The 21,460-nt window shown below is 45.5% G+C and overlaps 1 protein-coding gene across 1 annotated transcript in view; it reads right to left on the minus strand.

Moving 5' to 3' along the window:
* Nucleotides 1–21,460, minus strand: part of GALNT16 (polypeptide N-acetylgalactosaminyltransferase 16) — a 178,870-nt gene that overhangs the window by 8,827 nt on the left and 148,583 nt on the right. The window contains exons 12-14 of the mRNA XM_066632335.1: nucleotides 21,247–21,330; nucleotides 18,370–18,511; nucleotides 15,316–15,432 (exon numbers count right to left, since the gene is read on the minus strand). Of these exons, the coding sequence (XP_066488432.1) occupies nucleotides 15,316–15,432; nucleotides 18,370–18,511; nucleotides 21,247–21,330 (343 nt within the window). The remainder of the gene's footprint in view (nucleotides 1–15,315; nucleotides 15,433–18,369; nucleotides 18,512–21,246; nucleotides 21,331–21,460) is intronic.

Genomic DNA, 21,460 nt, shown 5'->3' on the forward strand with positions numbered 1-21,460 from the left:
TCAATGCTGGAGTGCTGTGAGTGGAGCACTGCCACTGGATGGCCCTCCCTCCCACCCGCTCCTGGGTCCAAATGGCTTGAAACTGCCACCCACCAGAAGCAGTTGGTGGTAAAGCTACTGCCATGTGCTTTGCCGCTGCCACTCATCTTGGTGGGTGGGAGTTCCCACAGGGGTGGACCCCCCCTGTAAAAATGTTTTGTATTGGCCCCATAGCTTCTAAAGCTGGCCCTGGTCTCACCATAAAGCAGGGCTGCTACTGAAGAGAGAAAAGCTCCCTCATCCCTGAGCAAAATGTTCCAGTTTCATGTTCCATTTTTTAAGGGAAAAACAGTTACTTATGCATGCATTATGTGTTTGAATAGCTACACCTGACTACAAAACAGCTAAGAAGATGCAACCTCAATGGGTGAATGCAGATATTACTTCTGTATACAGCTGCCAAGCAGTAAAGGTGTAATGTGCACAGAAACTCTAAATAAGTTTCTTATAATAATTTAAGCTTATTAATATTCAAAATGATCATTTCTATGATTGAGTGGTTTGTTTTTTTTTTTGCCCTTTCCATCAGCTGCAATTTAGTTCAGTTGCACAAGTCATCCCACACTATGTTCTTCATAAACACTGTTTCTGTGCTTGTGGCATGATACAGTGGGGCAAATCACTAATTTGTGAAAGACCAGTAGATGGGTAGATAATTCTGCCTGGTGTCAGGAGCTCAGCCCAGGTGCCCTGGATTGCTTCCATCTCTGTCATTCCATGTTTTGTATAGAGTCTTAGATCATGTGGAATGAGGCCAAGAAATTGGAGATCCATCTTTCCATACCCCCAAACATGCCCCCTCTGTTTTTAATGTCCCTGGAAAGCAGTTAGTTTGCCATAATTGAATACTAAATAAACACCAATAGTATTGAATATAGAGCTCCCTTATGCAGATTCTCTGCTACCTTTATAGGTTAGAATGGACCGAGAGCCTTCCCCAACTGCTGGGCTTTCCTGATTTACTTCCTTAGCCAGGCAGATGGTCCTTTTATGACAGAGGGCCAGAGTGCTTTCAAAAGCATGACAACCTGGGGATATTAAAATGATATTTGGCTCATCTGCTTGACTAATGAGGGCAAAGAGGGCACACTGCACATGCCAGCCTGCATTGATGAGGCCGAAGTTCTTTTGTCGACCCAATATATGCATGCGGGAACTTCCATTAGCTAGCAGGGCCATCAGGCTTATCTGGTCCCTTTAAATGAATGCTAGAAAATGGTCCGCATTCATGATGTGTAACTGTTCACAGTTTGACATTCTGAACAGTTTTAGGCAGTCACAACATATGCTGTACGTCGTAAGGCAACTGGCAAACATCCAGATGTTAAAATCTATAAGCACTCAGGGTTGGGGCTTCATCACCAGTTATCATGAGTTCATTTCCTCACAATAGGGCCACCTGGCTGCATCTGATTTTCAGTCTGCATGGCTCTTTGCATGATTGTTCTTTGCCTTGATGCTGCTGCACATGCTTCAAAACACACTGTTTCCTATCACCCCAGAGAATCCTTCAATCATCTTGCAGAGGCATCCAAGATACTGACATTTGTAACACAATCCTAGGCACGTTTTCCCAGTGTTCTTTGGCCTGCTCTGGACCGAGTCGTGTCATATTCTCGTTGACAAAAACATGCTCTGGAGGTGGGATTTTAACATTTAAACAATGTGACCCAGAAGTCTTGGTGGTGATGAGATGACATCATCACGGTGCCACTAAAACTTTCAGGTTGCTGAGCTCTAAACCTTTTTTCATCTCATGGCAGACTGACAAGGCGCTTATTAAAATTGTCAAGGCACACCATCAGTTTTTTGACAATTGACAAAGGTGCACCCATTAGGTATTGGCAACCTTCAGTCTCGAAAGACTATGGTATCGCACTCTGAAAGGTGGTTCTGGAACAGCGTCTAGTGTGGCTGAAAAGGCCAATCCGGGAGTGACAATCCCTTCCACACCGGGAGCAAGTGCAGTCTGTCCCTGGTCTGTCTCCCTGGCTATGGGCCTTCCTTCTTTGCCTCTTTGCCTCAGACTGTTGGCCAAGTGTCTCTTCAAACTGGGAAAGGCCATGCTGCACAGCCTGCCTCCAAGCGGGCCTCTCAGAGGCCAGGGTTTCCCACTTGTTGAGGTCCATCCCTAAGGCCTTCAGATCCCTCTTGCAGATGTCCTTGAATCGCAGCTGTGGTCTACCTGTAGGACACTTCCTTGCACGAGTTCTCCATAGAGGAGATCCTTTGGGATCCGGCCATCATCCATTCTCACGACATGACCGAGCCAACGCAGGCGTCTCTGTTTAAGCAGTGCATACATGCTAGGGATTCCAGCTCGTTCCAGGACTGTGTTGTTTGGAACGTTGTCCTGCCAGGTGATGCCGAGAATGCGTCGGAGGCAGCGCATGTGGAAAGCGTTCAGTTTCCTCTCCTGTTGTGAGTGGAGAGTCCATGACTCGCTGCAGTACAGAAGTGTACTAAGGACGCAAGCTCTGTAGACCTGGATCTTGGTATGTTCCGTCAGCTTCTTGTTGGACCAGACTCTCTTTGTGAGTCTGGAAAACGTGGTAGCTGCTTTACCGATGCGTTTGTTTAGCTCAGTATCGAGAGAAAGTGTCGGAGATCGTTGAGCCAAGGTACACAAAGTTATGGACAACCTCCAGTTCATGTGCAGAGATTGTAATGCAGGGAGGTGAGTCCACATCCTGAACCATGACCTGTGTTTTCTTTAGGCTGATCGTCAGTCCAAAGTCTTGGCAGGCCTTGGTAAAACAGTTCATGAGCTGCTGGAGATCTTTGGCAGAGTGGGCGGTGACAGCTGCATCGTCGGCAAAGAGGAAGTCACGAAGACATTTCAGCTGGACTTTGGACTTTGCTCTCAGTCTGGAGAGGTTGAAGAGATTTCCATCTGATCTGGTCCAGAGATAGATGCCTTCTGTTGCAGTTCAAAAGACCTGCTTCAGCAGGACAGCGAAGAAAATCCCAAACAAGGTTGGTGCAAGAACACAGCCCTGCTTCACGCCTCTTTGGATGTCAAAGGGGTCTGATGTGGAGCCACTGAAGACAACAGTGCCCTTCATGTCCTTGTGGAAGGATCTGATGATGCTGAGGAGCCTGGGTGGACATCTGATCTTGGGGAGAATCTTGAAGAGGCCGTCCCTGCTGACCAGGTCGAAAGCCTTCGTGAGATCTATGAAGGCTATAAAGAGTGGCTGTTGTTGTTCCCTGCATTTCTCCTGCAGTTGTCTAAGGGAGAATACCATATCATGCACCCATTGACAGCAGGGGATCGCAGGGGACAGCAGGCTCTACTAACAAATGACCCTTCCCCAAACTCTTGTGGCACACCAGCAGACCATCTGCGGCACACCAGTGTGCCATGGCACAGTGGTTGAAAATGGCTGCTCTAAACTGAAGGTGGGTCATGGAGCTAAAAGATTGAGAATCAGCGCTCCAGCAGCATTTTAGGTTGCTGAACTACACAGCTGGGGCTTAGAAGTTTCCATCACCCCAGAGCTGTCCATAAGGGGAAATAGACAAAAAATGTGTGTGGGGGGGGGGGGGGGAGGGAAACAGAGCATTCATCACAACATCCAAAGCTGGCTATCACTAGAGATGAAGAAACATAGGGCACAATCCTAACCAACTTTCCAGCACTGGCATAGCTGTACCAGTGGGACATGTGCTGCATCCTGCAGTTGGGAGGCAGTCATGGAGGCCTCCTCAAGGTAGGGCAATGTTTGTTCCCTTACCTCAGAGTTGCATTGCTCTTATATCAGTGCTGGAAAGCTGGTTAGGATTGCGGCCATACAGCCCAATCCTAGGCATGTCTACTCAGAAGTAAGTTCCATTAGAGTCAATGGAGCTTACTCCCAGGAAAGTGTGGATAGGATTGGGCTGATAGTCATTTAACAAGGATAATTTTTAGGATTTCTGCTTCTGGCGGTTGGATTTGATTACTTTTAAGGTCCCTTCACACTCTAGGATTTTCTTTACTAGAAATCCCAGCTGCCAAGGAAGAAGCTGTGATTTATTGAACTCTTGCACAGTACAGAAATTGCTGACAAGGGTAATTAGCAAGGGATGTTTCCCTTCCTTTGACCACCACCAACCCCCAGCAGAAACCCCACCCTACTGGGAAAGCACACATCATGTTATTTCTCTGGAACAGAGGCCCACTTATCTGAACACCTCTTTAAGTAGAATTCACACCAGTTGCTTGTTCTTTAGGAATAGCCAGCAGGGCATGAAGCAGGCATCCTTTGCTGCTAATGAATGACACCAGACCGAAGAACTCCTCCATTAACTGCATGCAAGCACAGCAATTGTTTCTGCAGAATCCTTTCCAACCGTTCAGTTCAGTGGCATGATAAGGTGAGGGAGGGTGTAAGTGTGAGAATTGGGGGCAGGGATTATATGTAGGGAACTCTTATATTGCGTCTTACAATTAGTTAGCTGGAAATAGTGGACTTCATTTCATTAATTCCCCCCACATCTAGATTTGCAGTCTCATTTCCCAGGATATGGTCCAGAGAACAGTAATATATCTATACAAGTGCTCTGCCTCATTTGAAATTTCACATCTGGTGGCTTGAGTGCACACAAAAGTTATTAAAAATAAACCAGCCTTGGGCCAGTGCAGTGGAGATGAGATTGCAGAAAAGTAAAGAGAACTGAAAAGAGAAAAGAAGTGACACCATCATGACAGCAAGCTATCTATCTGGACCCACACAACCTCGGGCTATGACCTTGTTACTTTTCATCTGCTGTACCTCGGTTAATAGAGCAGGACTGAATCATATGTGAAAAGTGGGTGCCCACTTGTAGCCACATGGAGGCAACTCTAGGTAGCCCCACCACACACATGGTTTGATAGATTCTAACCACACCAATGCAGCTATTTGCACTGGTATGTTTAAAATCTGCCGAAATCACATGGAGAGCAGCTCATACAAAAGGCTTTCCACATGGAATGGCACTGCAACCAACCACCCCTATGGCTGTTTGCACATATCCATCAAGCCTTTGGTGATGTATGAAATAGGATGCAGGGAAGGAGGATGTGGGTCACATAATCTTACTGGGTCAGACCCCATAAAACCTGGTTTTTCATTACCAACCCTTACATGGCACACACTGAACCACACTGATTATTTCCACTGATAATATAAGCATTCAGAGTGAATGTTCATGCATAGGCTTTGGAATTGATGTTACTGCATATCCTGAACATTCAGAGTAGGCAGGTTTACCAATCTAAATAAATACAGTTTTATAGCAACTATGGCAATGTTTTCCAATCCTTTTACTGCTGCAACCCACTGTCAGCCACAGCAGTAAATGCCTTGCAGTGCCATAGCTAGTGTTGGTCCATGACCTACTTGGTCAGTTGTGTTACACCCCAGAATGCCTTGTGGTGCCACATCTTGTGCCAGCCCACGACCCACCAAAAATCAGGTTGCAACCCACTGGTGAGTCACATAGTGTGACCCACAGTTTGGAAACCACTGAACTATTCTACATGGAGATGCTAGTGAATAAGGGTTACTGCAGTGTGTGCTTGATTGCAGCCTTTTACACTCTTTGACTGGCTGTCCTGTCCTACCATAAGTTGATTTCCAAATTGTATGCTTCTTCCTTCTGCATGATCTAGAACATTTACAACCCCACTTCTTTGGGCTTTGGCCCCAACCAAATGCTGTTCAGCTCCTGTCAGCTTCTCTTGAGCGGTCAGCTTAAAAGCTGCTTTGCCACCTTTTTACTGTTAAACACCAACAGTCTGGTTCTATCTCAGTGCAACGAGAGCCTGTCCCTTTGGTACAGGCTTGACTTGTCTCAAAACATTTTCCCAGTGCCATCAAATCTAAACCCTTCCTCCCAACCCCACTGTCTCACTCACACATTGTGACTCCTCAGCCTCCGAATTCAGCATTCTGCTTAGCAACCTAAATTTAGCTTTCAGACTTCCCAATTACATACCCTAACTTCAGCAATGCTGACATGCATCATGACCACTGTCTGCTCCCCGGCACTGTCTACCAGCCTGTCTAGATGATGCACGGTGTCCCCAACCTTGGAAGGTCAGTCACTGTGCATTCCACATGCCCACCACAGACCCACCTCTCAATGTTCCTAATGATCAAATCACCCAATACTAGAAGCTCCCCAGCCCCAAAAGACACCCAGAAGGCTATCATTAGTACAAGAGGGTATAGGTTCATCATCTAGATCAGGGGTCTCCAAACCCCAGCCCGGGGGCCAGGTGCAGCCCGCGGAGAGCTTCTGTCCAGCCCGCGGCCAGCCTCTGATCCCCTGAGAGCCTCTGGCCCAGTTGACCAAACGCATCCAGAGTTGTGCTTGTGGGGTGGGGGAATGGGGGTCCATTTAAGTGTGTGTGCTTTATTTCTTGGGCTGTGTTGGTGCTTGGAGAAATCCTGGACATTTGAGCCCATTCATTCATTCATTTCAGTCATTCATCTAAGTTCCATCGCTAATGTATTTATTTAAATTCTATATTTAATTTTTTTTTCTGGCCCTTGACACCGTGCCAGATATTTGATGTGGCCCTTCGGCCAAAAAGTTTAGAGACCCCTGATCTAGATTCTAAAAAATGGATCCCTTCCAAAGGACCATTTTTTTCTCTGTTGGCCTGATGTCCTTCCCCAAGATTTTCATTCTCAATGATAGCAGCAGAGCTATTAGCCCAGGACTAGAACACCTCCATCATATCCCTGAAGGCTTCATTCATATAGCTCTCTGCCTCTCTCAGCTTCTCTAGGTCAGCTACCTTGGCTTCAAGGGAACAAACCGGTTCCATCAAAGCCGGGACAAATTGCACCACAGGAGGGCGCTGCAGTGCTTATGGAACAGTGCTCTGTTCCATGAGCAGAACAAAACTTTAGGATTCAATCCTGTGTGCTGATTTGCTTCCATTGTAACCTTTTTCCTTCAGTATTGACACTCCACTTGCTCAGTCGTTGTGAGAATCCAGGTGACAACCTTCATCGCTTTCCTATGATCCCTCCATTGTTATCATATTTTTTAAGGTGCTGGTTGAAAGCAATTTTCAGAGTTTCCAAGCAATTGCAGTGCTAGCTTTCAAGACTGAACTGATGTGGTGCTATTGTTGCAACTGGTTTAGAAACCATGACTTATGCTCAACAGGCAGATAGTCATATATATGACATTCTATGCAATATAGTCAAAAGCAACCCCCCCCCCCCACCACACACACACACTTTGATTATATGAAGTGGCTTGTAATTTATTGTTTGGGTACCCCTCATCTTATCTTACAATATATGGCAGCACAAAATAGACAGGGAGATGGCAAAGATAATGGAAGAAAGGCAAGAAGATAATAAAGAGAAGCAGGACCACACAGAAGCAGCAGCAGCCATGTAAACACACACACCCCAAACCAGATACAACAATTGCACCATGCCAGTTCACTCCTGAAAGATGGCACTGCAACTGCTATGGAAACTCTAAAAATTGCTTTCAACCTGAACCTTGAAAAATATGATAAAAATGGAGTATGATATGATAAAATATGATAAAAATGAGTTCTTTGCATCTGTCTTCACGGCAGAAGACCTCGGGCAAATACCACTGCCTGAACGGCCCCTCCTGACCAAGGAATTAAGTCAGGTAGAGGTTGAAAGAGAAGATGTTTTAGACCTCATTGATAAATTAAAGATCAATAAGTCACTGGGCCCGGATGGCATCCACCCAAGAGTTATTAAGGAATTAAAGAATGAAGTTGCTGATCTCTTGACTAAAATAAGCAACTTGTCCCTCAAAACGACCACAGCGCCAGAGGATTGGAGGATAGCAAATGTCACACCGATCTTTAAAAAGGGAGGGAGGGAGGATCCAGGAAACTATAGGACGGTCAGCCTAACATCTATACTGGGTAAGATGGTGGAATGCCTCATCAAAGATAGAATCTCAAAACACATAGATGAACAGGCCTTGCTGAGGGAGAGTCAGCATGGCTTCTATAAGGGTAAGTCTTCCCTTACAAACCTTTTAGAATTCTTTGAAAAGGTCAACAGGCATGTGGATGCGGGAGAACCCATGGACATTATATATCTGGACTTTCAGAAGGCGTTTGACACGGTCCTTCACCAAAGGCTACTGAAAAAACTCCACAGTCAGGGAGTTAGAGGGCAAGCCCTCTCCTGGACTGAGACCTGGTTGAAGACCACGAAACAGAGAGTGGGTGTCAATGGGCAATTTTCACAATGGAGAGAGGTGAAAAGCGGTGTGCCCCAAGGATCTGTCCTGGGACTGGTGCTCTTCAACCTCTTCATAAATGACCTGGAGACAGGGGTGAGCAGTGAGGTGGCTAAGTTTGCAGATGACACCTAACTTTTCCAAGTGGTGAAGACCAGACGTGATTGTGAGGAGCTCCAGAAGGATCTCTCCAAACTGGCAGAATGGACAGCAAAATGGCAGATGCTTTTCAATGTAAGTAAGTGTAAAGTCATGCACATTGGGGCAAAAAATCAAAACTTCACATATAAGCTCATGGGTTTTGAGCTGTCTGTGACAGATCAGGAGAGAGATCTTGGGGTGGTGGTAGAGAGGTCGATGAAAGTGTTGACCCAATGTGCGGCGGCAGTGAAGAAGGCCAATTCTATGCTTGGGATCATGAGAAAAGGTATTGAGAACAAAACAGCTAATATTATAATGCCGTTGTACAAATCAATAGTAAGGCCAGTGCTTTTTTTGTAAATAAAAAGGTGCAGGAACCCACAACTTGTTAATCTTTTATTTATTTATTTATTTATTTATTTACTTACTTACTTACTTACTTACCATTTTTTATTGGAGAAATAAAATATTTTTTATGTGCTTCCCCCCTAAAGATGAACTTACTTCTGAGTAGACATGCATAGGATTGGGCTGTCAATCTCCACATGCCCTTCCCCCTAGCTATTTTTTCTACACATGGGGAAAAATACTGTACAGGTGCACTTGAAGCATGTAGTATGTAGTGCGGCACTACTTCGAAGAGAGGAAGCAGTGAATGGCTTCCGAAAAATGGCTTACATGAGTTCTGTGTAGTAAAATTACTCTAAGCAACTGTGGGAGTAAGAACAAAAAAGGAATTCTTACACGAGAGGGGTCCTTAGGTGCACATAGAAACAGCTACGTTTGCAATCAAAAGATTAAATATGGTTTAATTCAGGTATCAGAATACTCTGTGTCTTTGGAAAGGCACTTGGCATGCAATTGCATGTTCTCTGCTGCCCTGAGCAGCTGCTGTGCATTGCTGGAGAGGAGCTGCAAACGCTGGCTGGTGGAGGGCATGCTTGTGGGGGAAGGATGAGGAGGATCTCTGGCAAGGCTGGACAGCACGTTGCACTGTCCATTGTAGAATCCCTTTTCACCTGCCCTTAGCATGTGAAAACGGGTGCAGATATATATATCTGCCAGGTTTAAGAGCCCAATCCCAGGTATGTCTACTCTGAAGTAAGTCTCGTTCTAGTCAGTGGAGCTTACTCCCAGAAAAGTGCCTAGGATTGCAGCCTAAGAGCCCAATCCTATGCATGTCTACTCAGAAGTCCACTTTAGTGAAAGGGGCTTACTGTAGATAGGATGGCAGCCTCAGGGCCCAATCCTGTGCCTGTCTCCTCAGAAGTCAGTCCCATTAGAGGCAGTGGGGCTTCCTCCCAGGAAAGTGTGGACAGGACTGCAGCCACAGAGCCCTTCCTCTGCCTGTCTACTCAGGCTGCAAGGCTATGACATTTTCCCGGGAGTAAGCCCCATTGAACACAATGGAACTTACTTCTGAGTAGACATGCTTGGGCTCTCAGGCTGCAAGGCTATGCACTCTTTCCCAGGAGCAAGCCCCATTGAGCACAATGAGACTTACTTCTGAGTAGACACGCCTAGGCTCGTGCTGCAGCCAGCTTCCTTCCCCTCCTCTTCCGCCAAGCCAGTACCTGGGTGTTCCGTGGGTACTGCAGCCCGTCTCCCTGGCTGGCTGGCTGGCTGGCTGTCCATCCTCCTCCTCGGCGTCAATGCGTGTCCACCCATGCCCTCCACCGGCTTGGAAGCTGCGCTGGGAAGCAGAGCGCGGGGGGAGGGGAGGCAGGCTGGGCTCAGGCGAGAGCTTGGAGTTGGGAGCAGGAGGGGGTTGTTGTGCGGTCAGGCAGGGGCCAGGCGCCCGCCCACCCTGCACCCCCCAGCACCCACCCAGCGAATACCTCTATTTTGCTCCCCCCCTCCTGGAATGCCTCCAAAGGGGAGGGGCCCCTGCAAAAAGGTGCCGGAACTCCGTCCCCCCACGTTCCATTAGAAAAAAAGCCCTGGGTAAGGCCACATCTGGAGTATTGTGTCCAGTTCTGGTCACCACATTTCAAAAAGGACATCGTGGAAATGGAAAAGGTGCAAAAGAGAGCAACTAAGATGATTACGGGGCTGGGGCACCTTCCTTATGAGGAAAGGCTACGACGTTTGGGCCTCTTCAGCCTAGAAAAGAGGGGGGACATGATTGAGACATACAAAATTATGCATGGGAAGGATAAAATGGATAGAGAGATGCTCTTTACACTCTCATATAACACCAGAACCAGGGGACATCCACTAAAATTGAGTGTTGGGAGGATTAGGACAGACAAAAGAAAATATTTCTTTACTCAGTGTGTGGTCGGTCTGTGGAATTCCTTGCTGCAGGATGTGGTGACGGCATCTGGCCTGGATGCCTTTAAAAGGGGATTGGACAAGTTTCTGGAGGAAAAATCCATTATGGGTTACAAGCCATGATGTGTATGTGCAACCTCCTGATTTTAGAAATGGGCTATGTCAGAATGCCAGTGCAAGGGAGGGCACCAGGATACAGGTTATCCTGTATCTTGTATCTTGTTATCAGGTGTGCTCTCTGGGGCATTTGGTGGGCCACTGTGAGATACAGGAATCTGGACTAGATGGGCCTATGGCCTGATCTAGTGGGGCTGTTCTTATGTTCTTATGAGGGATCACAGGAAAGCAATAAGGGTTGTTATCTGGATTCTCACAACAACTGAGCAAGTGGAGAGTGTCCATAAAAACAGAGAACCAATAGATCAGAAAGAAGCAGCCATTATTGTGTGGGACCTGACTTGATGGTAACTTTGCAGGGGCTCTCTATATAGGCTGATGTTTAAAGTTTTCTTGCTTCGGTCGGTAATAACTGTTTCACTGAATGGCTCAAAAATAGAGACAAAAAAAGATACGCCTCTGGACTACTTCTTACATTTTAATCCAGCAAGCTGTAGGGTATTAGTTCAAAATGGATGTGCTGTTTATCACACACTTTTCAGAAAAGGTATCAGCTAATAGTGCTGAAGCCCACTCAGAGTTGCTTCTTAGGTTTAGGTGGGAAAGAATTAAAGGGGTCAGTTGCTTTTGTGGGAAAAGTCCTCCACACACTACGCAACAAAGATTCAGAGAGGACACTTAAGAGGAAATTGGTGACCTAATTTCACAGCAGTGTGGTGTGTGCATGTGGTCACCAGCAGAGAGGAAGGAAGAGGTAGGCAAATACAGTCCACCTGGGACACTCCCATAAAACTAATTTCAATTATGAGAGTTTTCCTAATGTATTTGCTGTGACCATTTTCACAGACGGTAGCCAGATCTCTTGGGGAACACATACTTGAATTTTCCACAAATGAACAAATGTTTCAAAAACATTTTAACCCTTGATAAAAGAAACATAGAGACTTGTAGGCAATTAAAAGTACTGTACTTTGCAGAGCAGTCTGTGCTAGGGATAAGGGAGATGTAACCCAGATTTAATTAGGGTGAACCCAGAGAAGCTTCCTCCCATGTCTCTTTAATAGGAGCATGACAAAGATCTTCTCCACCTATCACAGTGCAGCACTAACAAGAGAAGCTAACCTTGCTGTAAAGGGGACAGCAGAACCCCTGTCTTCTCAATATATATGTAGGAAACCAGCCAGAAACAGTCAGCACCACATCTTAGTCTTTTTGAATTGTCCGGGGTGAGTTCCAAATTAGTGCCTGGCCAAGTCCCAGAAGCTGGTCCTCCAAATGTATATTTCAGAGTCTTTCTACTCAACCAATTTCTAGTGGAATAAATATGCAATTGTAAACCATTTGCAGTGGCCAGTTCAGATCTCTTCTCTTGGACTTGTGTTCCATGCAGCACAATCCTAACTTGCGCTGGAACAGGCAGGCTAGTGGGCAGGCCAGCGCAAGTTACAGGTGCTTAGTGGCTCAGCCCAGGGCAAGAGGAACCCCTCACCCCACTGCAGCCCTAATGGGGCTACTTGGATCTGAACCACTGAAATTGCTGCCACAAGTCCGAGCGGCCCGGGGCCGGCCCAGGCTGCCCAGGAACAGGGTTAGGTTCCGACATAACCGCCGGATCCTGGCCCTGCTTCCCACTCCCCACCCGCCCAGCCCTGGAAACGCCTGCTGCCCACCCTCCCCTATCCTGAAACACCTCCCTCCTGCCTGCTTCCCATCCTCCACAGACCCCTGCGTCGACCAAGCTCGGCCAACACAATCTCATCTTCCCCAGGGCCTGCAATGGCGCAGGGAGGCCGGCACAGACTTGCACCAGCCAAACTGCCTCCAGAATGGTGCAAAAGTGCTTTACGGCACTTTCACAACTATCCTGGGCCAGCACAAGGTTCTTGCACCAGCATAATTCCAGGTGAGGATTGTGCCCTTAGAGTCTTACCTTTTCTAGTACTAGAAGTGCTATTTAAAATGTGACCATTCATAAGAACATAAGAACATAAGAACAGCCCCACTGGATCAGGCCATAGGCCCATCTAGTCCAGCTTCCTGTATCTCACAGCGGCCCACCAAATGCCCCAGGGAGCACACCAGATAACAAGAGACCTCATCCTGGTGCTCTCCCCTACATCTGGCATTCTGACTTAACCCATTCCTAAAATCAGGAGGTTGCGCATACACATCATGGCTTGTACCCCATAATGGATTTTTCCTCCAGAAACTCGTCCAATCCCCTTTTAAAGGCGTCTAGGCTAGACGCCAGCACCACATCCTGTGGCAAGGAGTTCCACAGACCGACCACGCGCTGAGTAAAGAAAAATTTTCTTTTGTCTGTCCTAACCCGCCCAACACTCAATTTTAGTGGATGTCCCCTGGTTCTGGTTCTGGTCCCCTGGTTCTGGTTCCATTCCCCAATGGAAACCATAGGGTGCATGGATATACACATCGTGGATGCTGACTGGCTACAACATGTAATGTGAATTATGATAAGCAACACATACAATATGTACCATATTGTGACATGTACATTTTTTATTATTAGTCATGATTTAGTATTATTTTGGGTGCTTTAGCACAGTGTTTCTCAAACTGTGGGTCACAAGCCAATTTCAGGTGGGTCCCCATTCATTACAATATTTTATTTTTAATATATTAGACTTGATGCTGCCATGGTATGTGACTGCAGTTCGGAAATGTTACAGATCTGTACTTTTAACACGCTACTATGTATATACATTTAGCAATGGAGCTTACTCCTGGGTAAGCATGGATAGAATTTCAGCCTTTGGGATGTTTGGGGAAGTTTTTGAAACAGTTCAGCAACTTTTTGGGTGGGTTAGGAGGGTTCTTTATTTTAAATGACATTTTAAACTTATACTTATTGTAAACTTGTAGTTTACTTAATTTGATTTGATTTTGTCATAGGTGGTTGTTAAAAATTTCCCTGCTTGATGATATCACTTCCGGCTATGACCTCACTTCCAGGTTAATGACATCACTTCTGGTGGGTCCTGATAGACTATCATTCTAAAAAGTGGGTCCTAAAACTGCTAAAAAATTTGAGAATCACTGCCTTAGTAACTGAATGGTCCCACATTGTAATATCCTAGCAAGTGAACGCTCATCTAACCTCTTAAAAAAAAAACAGACATCAGCAAAGCTACTTCTCCCCTCCTACCTCCTAATCACCCCATTAATAATGCCTACAGTTTCATATTTTATTCATTTTTGTACAAATTTAATTTCATTTAGTCATTTGCCAGTGCTGGAATGCTCATTTATCATTATTTTTAAGGAAGAGGGTAAACAACAGAGCGGTCCTCTCCAACTATTATATGTGGAACTGGGTATCAAGCTATCAGTATTGAATTGGGACTTGGGGATGGTTCTACAAAGGTGATTGTGTGGGGGGAGTAGGCGTTCACAAATGCACTAGGTAGGTCCTCAGGTTCATGTCTGTTTGCACATTACTGTACAAAGATGTGCGTCTTCACCCATTTTCTGGCTGCTTCCACATCACATGTGTATTTTAAGGATGTTGTGAAGCAAAAAGTTACTCAAGAAACAGCTGTCTCCAGCACAGCTCTCAGACACAGCTTTCAAATATCCTGACTTTAGAATGGAAAACAGAAGTCAAGAATGACAGGTATTAGGGCAGGCACTCCATTAATATCCTGCTTCTGCAGGACTGATCTCCTCTTAGCATTTGCATTTGTGGTTTTTTAAAGTCATGTCTTAATCATTCATGGCTTACACTTGACCATGTCTTTCAATATAATACTTTTACTGCTTGGGGAACCTGGTGCAGATTTTTCTTTTCTTTTCTTTTTGGTATATAGAGCCCAAGTTTAGTGATTTAGAAGCAGATTGCAAGGATGTTGAACCTAAGCCTTCAAAGCTTCTAGAAGCAGGTTCACTGTTCTTTAAACCCATTTCTGCCCAGCCTATAGGTATACATATTTGATCCCTGTTGCGTACATGCAATGTTGGGCAGAAATGGCTTAACCTGTGGCTAAAGCTATTTAGGACAGTAGTTGTCAATGACAGTTCTGAGCAAACATACCCACAGCAAATTGATAAACAGTATTTTTTAGTAAAATGTGTTTAGCAATCACATATATAGTAAGCAAGGATGGCACTTCTGTTGGCAACCTTCAGTCTCGAAAGACTATGGTATCGCGCTCTGAATGGTGGTTCTGGAACAGTGTCTAGTGTGGCTGAAAAGGCCAATTCGGGAGTGACAATCCCTTCCACACTGGGAGCAAGTGCAGTCTGTCCCTGGTCTGTCTCCCTGGCTATGGGCCTTCCTTCTTTGCCTCAGACTGTTGGCCAAGTGTCTCTTCAAACTGGGAAAGGCCATGCTGCACAGCCTGCCTCCAAGCGGGCCGCTCAGAGGCCAGGGTTTCCCACCAGTTAGGTCATCACAGACTTCACCTTCAGAGTCACTGAACCAACCCTCCAAAATAATTTTTTCAAAGTGCGCTACAATGACACTGCAAAAATAGCAAGATTATTATTATGGGAGTGCAGTACCTGTCTGCCGTCTTTCTGATTGCATGCTTCAATTGTGATCTGAGACCCAGTGGAAAACGAGGTGATTGAAAGACACTTATCCTGCTGCCTGATTAAAGGGTCGCTGAATATCCACTCCTGGCATGGAAGAGGAGGGAGAAACAGAATTCAGTACATTAGAAACACAAGACTGATTCTAACCATGAGCGCCAAAACCATTTTTAAAAAATGGGACAAGCGCTTTCTTTGCCGGATCTTCCCAGTTGCCTTGAACATTTATATACCAGGGAGCATATGAAGAAGGCACTAAGTGAATTAGCAACTTGTAAAAATAGGATTTCAATTTTTTCTGCCTTTGCTCATCATTGGCATAGGCCAGGGATGGTCAAAGTTGCTTAACTTAAGAGCCACATATGATAAACTTCAGGCTGAGAGCCACAAAATTTAGAAGCATTTAAATTCTTAAATAGATTTACTCATCATGAACATTAAACTTATGTTTTAACTTCCATGGACTCTCAATTGATACCTGGTTGTATTATAAAGCTTGAAAATGTATTATTTTCCTTTTATATAAATAGTGATACACAAAGGAAATCAGCCAATGTATTTCTGAGAGCCGCACATTATATGACAAAGAGCTTCACGGGGCTTGCAGGCCATCATTTGGCCACCCCTGCATAGGCTGTACTAGAGCAGACTCAAGTCCAAGTGTTTTTGGTCCTAGACCAGGCAACAGTGTCTACTTCTCTTCTACAATAGGGCAATGTATCAATCAGTTTCTAAAACATTCACCAGCTGTAGTCTGTGGTGGTAAAACAAGCAATTCATCATTAGTGATGCAGCTTACACATCCACACACTCACAAAACAGAACAAGAGTGCCAGCCCACTTCATTGATTTATCCTCCCACCTAATAACCCCCCTTCCCAAAGATAATTAGAGTTTGCCTTTTTCAATGGGATAATTCCCAGGACAGCTATGCAGTTCAATGAAATTTCAGTAATTTCAAACACTAACAAAATAGCACAGCAAGTCAAATCAAACAGCTTGTTGGACACTGTCTTCTCCACTGTTAACAGATGCGAAAGAGCATTCCTTGGCATGTGGTATCCAACTGTGACCTTTTGCTTACTCAAGCTGTTTCCTTGCCACATGGTGGCATCTGAATGGGGAGTTCTCAATCAAGATCATCCGCTGGGATTAATGCACTGGAATCCACTAAAGGTTATGGAGGATTTTGCCAATTTACACCAGCAGAGAGCACGGCCCTTTACGTTACACAGCAGTTCTACTATAAAAACCAACAGAGAATTGTAGAGGAAGCAAATACTATTTTAAGTCCTCCTCAGAATATTTTTAACCAATTCTTACTCAGTAAAGACGAGGTTTGCCACCACTCCAGCACAAGCAGAGCTAACACAGATTCAGGAAAGGAAGTTCCATTTAATCTTGTTATAATAACTTCTAAATCAAATTAATTGCAGGGTAAAATTCTGGGTTAATTTCCTGTGCAACCCCATCTAGAACTAACACCTATATCACCTGTGGTGACATGGAAGTAGAACTATATCTTTCAATTAGCAACTAGCACAGCTCACAGAAATATCAAGCAGTTGCTATTACCATATAAGGCAGAGGTCTCCAAACTTTTTGGCAAGAGGGCCACATCAAATATCTGGCATGGTGTTGAGGAAAAAAAATTTAAATATAAAATTTAAATGAATAAATTAGAGATGGAACTTAAATGAATGAATGAGCTCATTCATTTAACTTCTCTGGACCTCAGAACACCCTCCAGACACAACCAGAGCACAGCTCCAGTTGTGTTCAGTTGAGTGGGCCAGAGGCTTTCAGGGGAAAAGAGCCTGGCCGTGGGTTGGACAGAGGCTCACTGTGGGCTGCATCTGGCCCCTGGGCCAGGGTTTGGAGACCCCTGAGGCAAAACAGGTTAGCTAGGAATCATGAAGATTGGAGCTTTTCTAGACTTCCATGTAGCAAAAACTGCATGTGTAGACAATGACAAAAACAAACATGCGAATGTCTGCACCCAGTGGATCCTGAAAGCCATAGTTAAGTAGCCTCTTAACTATCATATATGCAACAAAATACACTTTACATGTTCATCACACATGAGGCAACACTTTCCCCCTTCATGGTAGTACTTCCTGAGTAGGCAAAAAATAATTGTGTAAAACAGCCTTAAGAGAGCAACTTTTATTTCCATAACGCCATAGTTAGTGTCACTTAAAGAAAAGTTTTCCACTTTTTTTTTTTGGTATGGGCTGGACCATTAACAATGCCTGTGCATTGCCGTTGCTGCCTGGAATGGCTCTGATGGTGAATGGGAGGGGGCGCTTACATGGCGCATTGCAGTGCCTGCAATACTTGCCATTTCATCCCCCTTCTGGCTATGCTACTGGGCTGGACAACTGCAGGCTATAGTAAGGGACAAAGCTACACTTTCCCATCCAGTCACTTGAACTGTGACCTCAGGCTGTACTAAAATAAGGGATCAGGTACATCTTTCACGCCATCTCCCAACTCTATCACTTCCTTCAAGACCAAAGTTATCTTACCTGCTAAACAGCCACCGCCTCCACCCTCAATAGCTACCTGAATACTGCTAGAGCCCTTGGGACCTGTTTCAGTGACCTCTGGATTATTCCAAACTTCTTCCCTTATGTTTAAAATCTGTTCTGGTTGCTGATGCGCGTATGCAGGCAGTCCATATTCCAAGGGCTCAGTAAATGGTGTGTATTTGCTTATGGAAGTGTATTCGCACTTCCATTCAGGAGGCCGAGCTTTCAATCTTATGATGGCTTTGCTGTGTGCTTGCTTTACCAACTAGAACATATTCAGTTGGCTGAGGAGCAGCTCAAAATGGGATGGGTTTCAGTCAGCCCCTTCTCTCCCAGCTATGAGAATCAGTGCTGCTTGAAGGAAGTACTGAGACAAGGCCATTTTTCCTAGCTATCTCTGCCAGGGACACAGACCCACGTGCCTCAAAGACATACATTTGTCTTTCCCAGTAGGCATTCAACAACAGCTGAAAACAATACAGGACCGTCTCACCTGGGTGGCAGCAGGGTTGTTCACTGTCCCTTTACAGCTCCCAACCCCTGCTAGAGAGTTTCCGGCTGTGTCCTGACCCTGAGATTCCAAGCAATTTGCACCTTGCTTGATGATCCCAGGAACCAACTCCTTTTCTGGAACCCTGTGAGACCAAACATTAAAACAAACCAAAATACAAAATTATCAATCACCAGCTCTATATTTGATAATTTTGTTAGTTTTGTTTTGTTGTTTTGAGAGCTTTGTCGATTCAGAAGAAAATAAAATGCATTTTTCAAATGTGTATAAGAACAGTTCTGCGCACTCCCAAAAAACACCATCCCAGCTTGAAAGTGAAACACAGTAGCAGCACAGGACACACAAAGTTCGTTAAGCAAGAAAAACAAATATAGTTATCTGTGGAAATTAATGAAAGGATTTAAGAAGGAAAATGCCATTGGTGAGAATGAGAGCCTTCTAGTTGTGCGAACATAGTTGCATTTGTACACTTCTCCCAGGCTCCAAATTATATGAGAATTTGAGAAGTCTTCTGTTTTTTCCAAGGTTGATAATTTAACCACCTTTTAGTATATTCAGTGACAGAAGGATTGAGGTCTTCAGACTACAGGAAAAAAAAACCTTATATCAGATTTACCTCAGTGACTCAACTCAGCTGGCACAATCCACTAGGGCAATCGCTGGCAGGCTGCCATTAAATGAATGGGACAAATGCTCTGGGTGAGAGCCTCACATGCCTCTAGGGCTGCGTGGAAACCTTCCTGAGGCTCCCAATGCAGTTTGCCAGAACCTCAGTTTAAAACATTGGGGAAGCTTCAGGAGGTTTCCCTGACGCATTCTGGAGTCGCATGAGGCTTTGTGCGCTCCAGGTAAATGGGGAGCGGATTTGTGCACGGGGGGTGAGTGGGGGTGGGGTGGCGGCATCCGACAGAGGGAGGCTCCTTCATGAACCTTTGCCCTAGGGCTGGGGTGCCCAAACCCTGGCCCTGGGGCCACTTGCAGCCCTTGAGGACTCCCAATGCGGCCCTCAGAGAGCCCCCAGTCTCCAATGAGCCTCTGGCCCTCCAGAGACTTGCTGGAGCCTTCATTGGCCAGACGCAACTGCTTTCAGCATGAGGGTGACTGTTTGACCTCTCACATGTGCTGTGGGATGAGGGCTCCCTCCACTGCTTGCTGTTTCACATCTGCGATGCAGTAGCGGCAGCAAAGGAAAGGCCAGCCTTGCTTTGTGCAAGGCCTTTTATAGGCCTTGAGCTATTGCAAGACCTTCATTCGTTCATATAAGTTCATCTTTAATATATTCATTTATGTAAACTTAGGTAAATTTATTCAAATTTTAAATGTAAATTAATTTGTTTTTTCCTCAGCCCCCGACACAGTGTAAGAGAGATGATGTGGCCCTCCTGTCAAAAACTTTGGACACCCCTGCCCTAGGGTGTGGGGCTGGGGAGTTTCGCTACTGAGGGCAGCCTTCTTGATCTTTTTCAAATTGTAAAGCAAAAGCTTTCACAATCAAATTCATGGATTATAATACAAATGAATTATAACTCCTTAGCATGTTGCCAGAGCTACTTCTCAAGAAATATTTTCATTTCCTCTCTCTTTGTTATGATGCCTGACTCCATTATTTTCTGAGTAGGTATATAATTTTATTTTTGCCTTCCAGAATGTCTCGTAAAAGGATACATCTCGTTTATGAGGGTCTGTGACCCGTGTCTCTCACCCAGCGGCTGATTGGGCCACAGCAGGACAACTTGGTAGCCAGCCTAATTTTGCGGTCATCAGCAGTGACATCACCACAGAGCACCAGCCAACTGAGGGTCAGGGAAAAGGGAGAACTAGCCAGAGAAGCCGCACCTGCTGATGACTGAGTAGCTGAGCAGCAGGAACATGAGCAAACGAGGATGAAGGACTAGGGTGGTGGAAACTGGGGAACTAAAGCAGGAAGGAGCAAGAGGAGCAGGTGAACAGGAAAATGAAAGATGAGTGGGTGCCAAGAAATGACAGGAGAAGGTCAAGAAGGAGAGACAGGAAGGAGAGAGCAAGGTAAAAAGTGCAGAAGGAGCAAAAGAAGGGACAAAGGGAAGAAGCCCCAGTGGGGAAAGGAACTGCAGGACTGGGCTGGCTACCATAGCTGGGGAGGTGGAGAGTGTGACTGGAAGATGGTCAGAGACCAGTGGGTACATCATCCTGAGCTCAGAGGGAGGGCTCTCATCTGGCACTCAGAAAGGGACTGGGTGGATCACACTGAGGCTGTCCTTGCCCTCTGGATCCAGAGGCAAATAGCCCAACCCTCCATTACCCTATTATCCCTTGCCTAGAGGGGTAGGCAGGCCTCTGCGAACCTCAGAACCAACCTCCGATGGAGACAACAAGATGATTGGACCCCTACTTTGTGTTCACAGGTCAGAATAAAATTGTTTTGGAGTTGGGCTCCAATATACGCCTTTTCTTTACACCAGCACATCTCATACCTCTTTTGATGCAGGGTTGCTCCCCTGGGGGGGGGGGGAGGAAGAGGCCCCCATGACCACAGGGTCTCATTCTTCTTTTCCTTTATGCCAAAAATCTGAATACAACCCACCGTGCCTTCCAGCAGTTACCACTTCCCACCATTTTTTTCCTGGGATGTACTCAGTCTCTTATTTTGGTATCCACTCAGAAACCAAGTTTGTTATCAACAGTAAAGGGGCACCTAACTCAAATGAATACTCAAGCCAGACAGAACCACAGGGAGTGAGGAGTGAGGAAACTTGCCCCACAAAAGAACCTCCAATCTGTCATGCCTCCAGGGCCCCACCGGCATGCATTACCTCTTGGAAAAGTTTTCTTTAAAATATGCATCCTGCAGTTTTGCTTGAGACTCAAAGAATGACTCACTTGAGCTCGGGGTAGACATTCTCCAAGTACCACTGGAAGGATTTACAGTTCAGTTTCCTGCGATGCTCCACTCGGTCTGCAATACTGGAAGCAAAAGCAACTGTTTATATCATTTTTTCCTTGCAAAATGAAAAGGTTCTCATGAGACAGCAGAACACAAGTGCACTTAAAACATTATTAAATGCACGTATGTCTCAGGTGCAAACCATATTTC

Source organism: Tiliqua scincoides, chromosome 1 (assembly GCF_035046505.1).
Source record: "Tiliqua scincoides isolate rTilSci1 chromosome 1, rTilSci1.hap2, whole genome shotgun sequence".
NCBI classification, from domain to species: Eukaryota; Metazoa; Chordata; class Lepidosauria; order Squamata; family Scincidae; genus Tiliqua; species Tiliqua scincoides.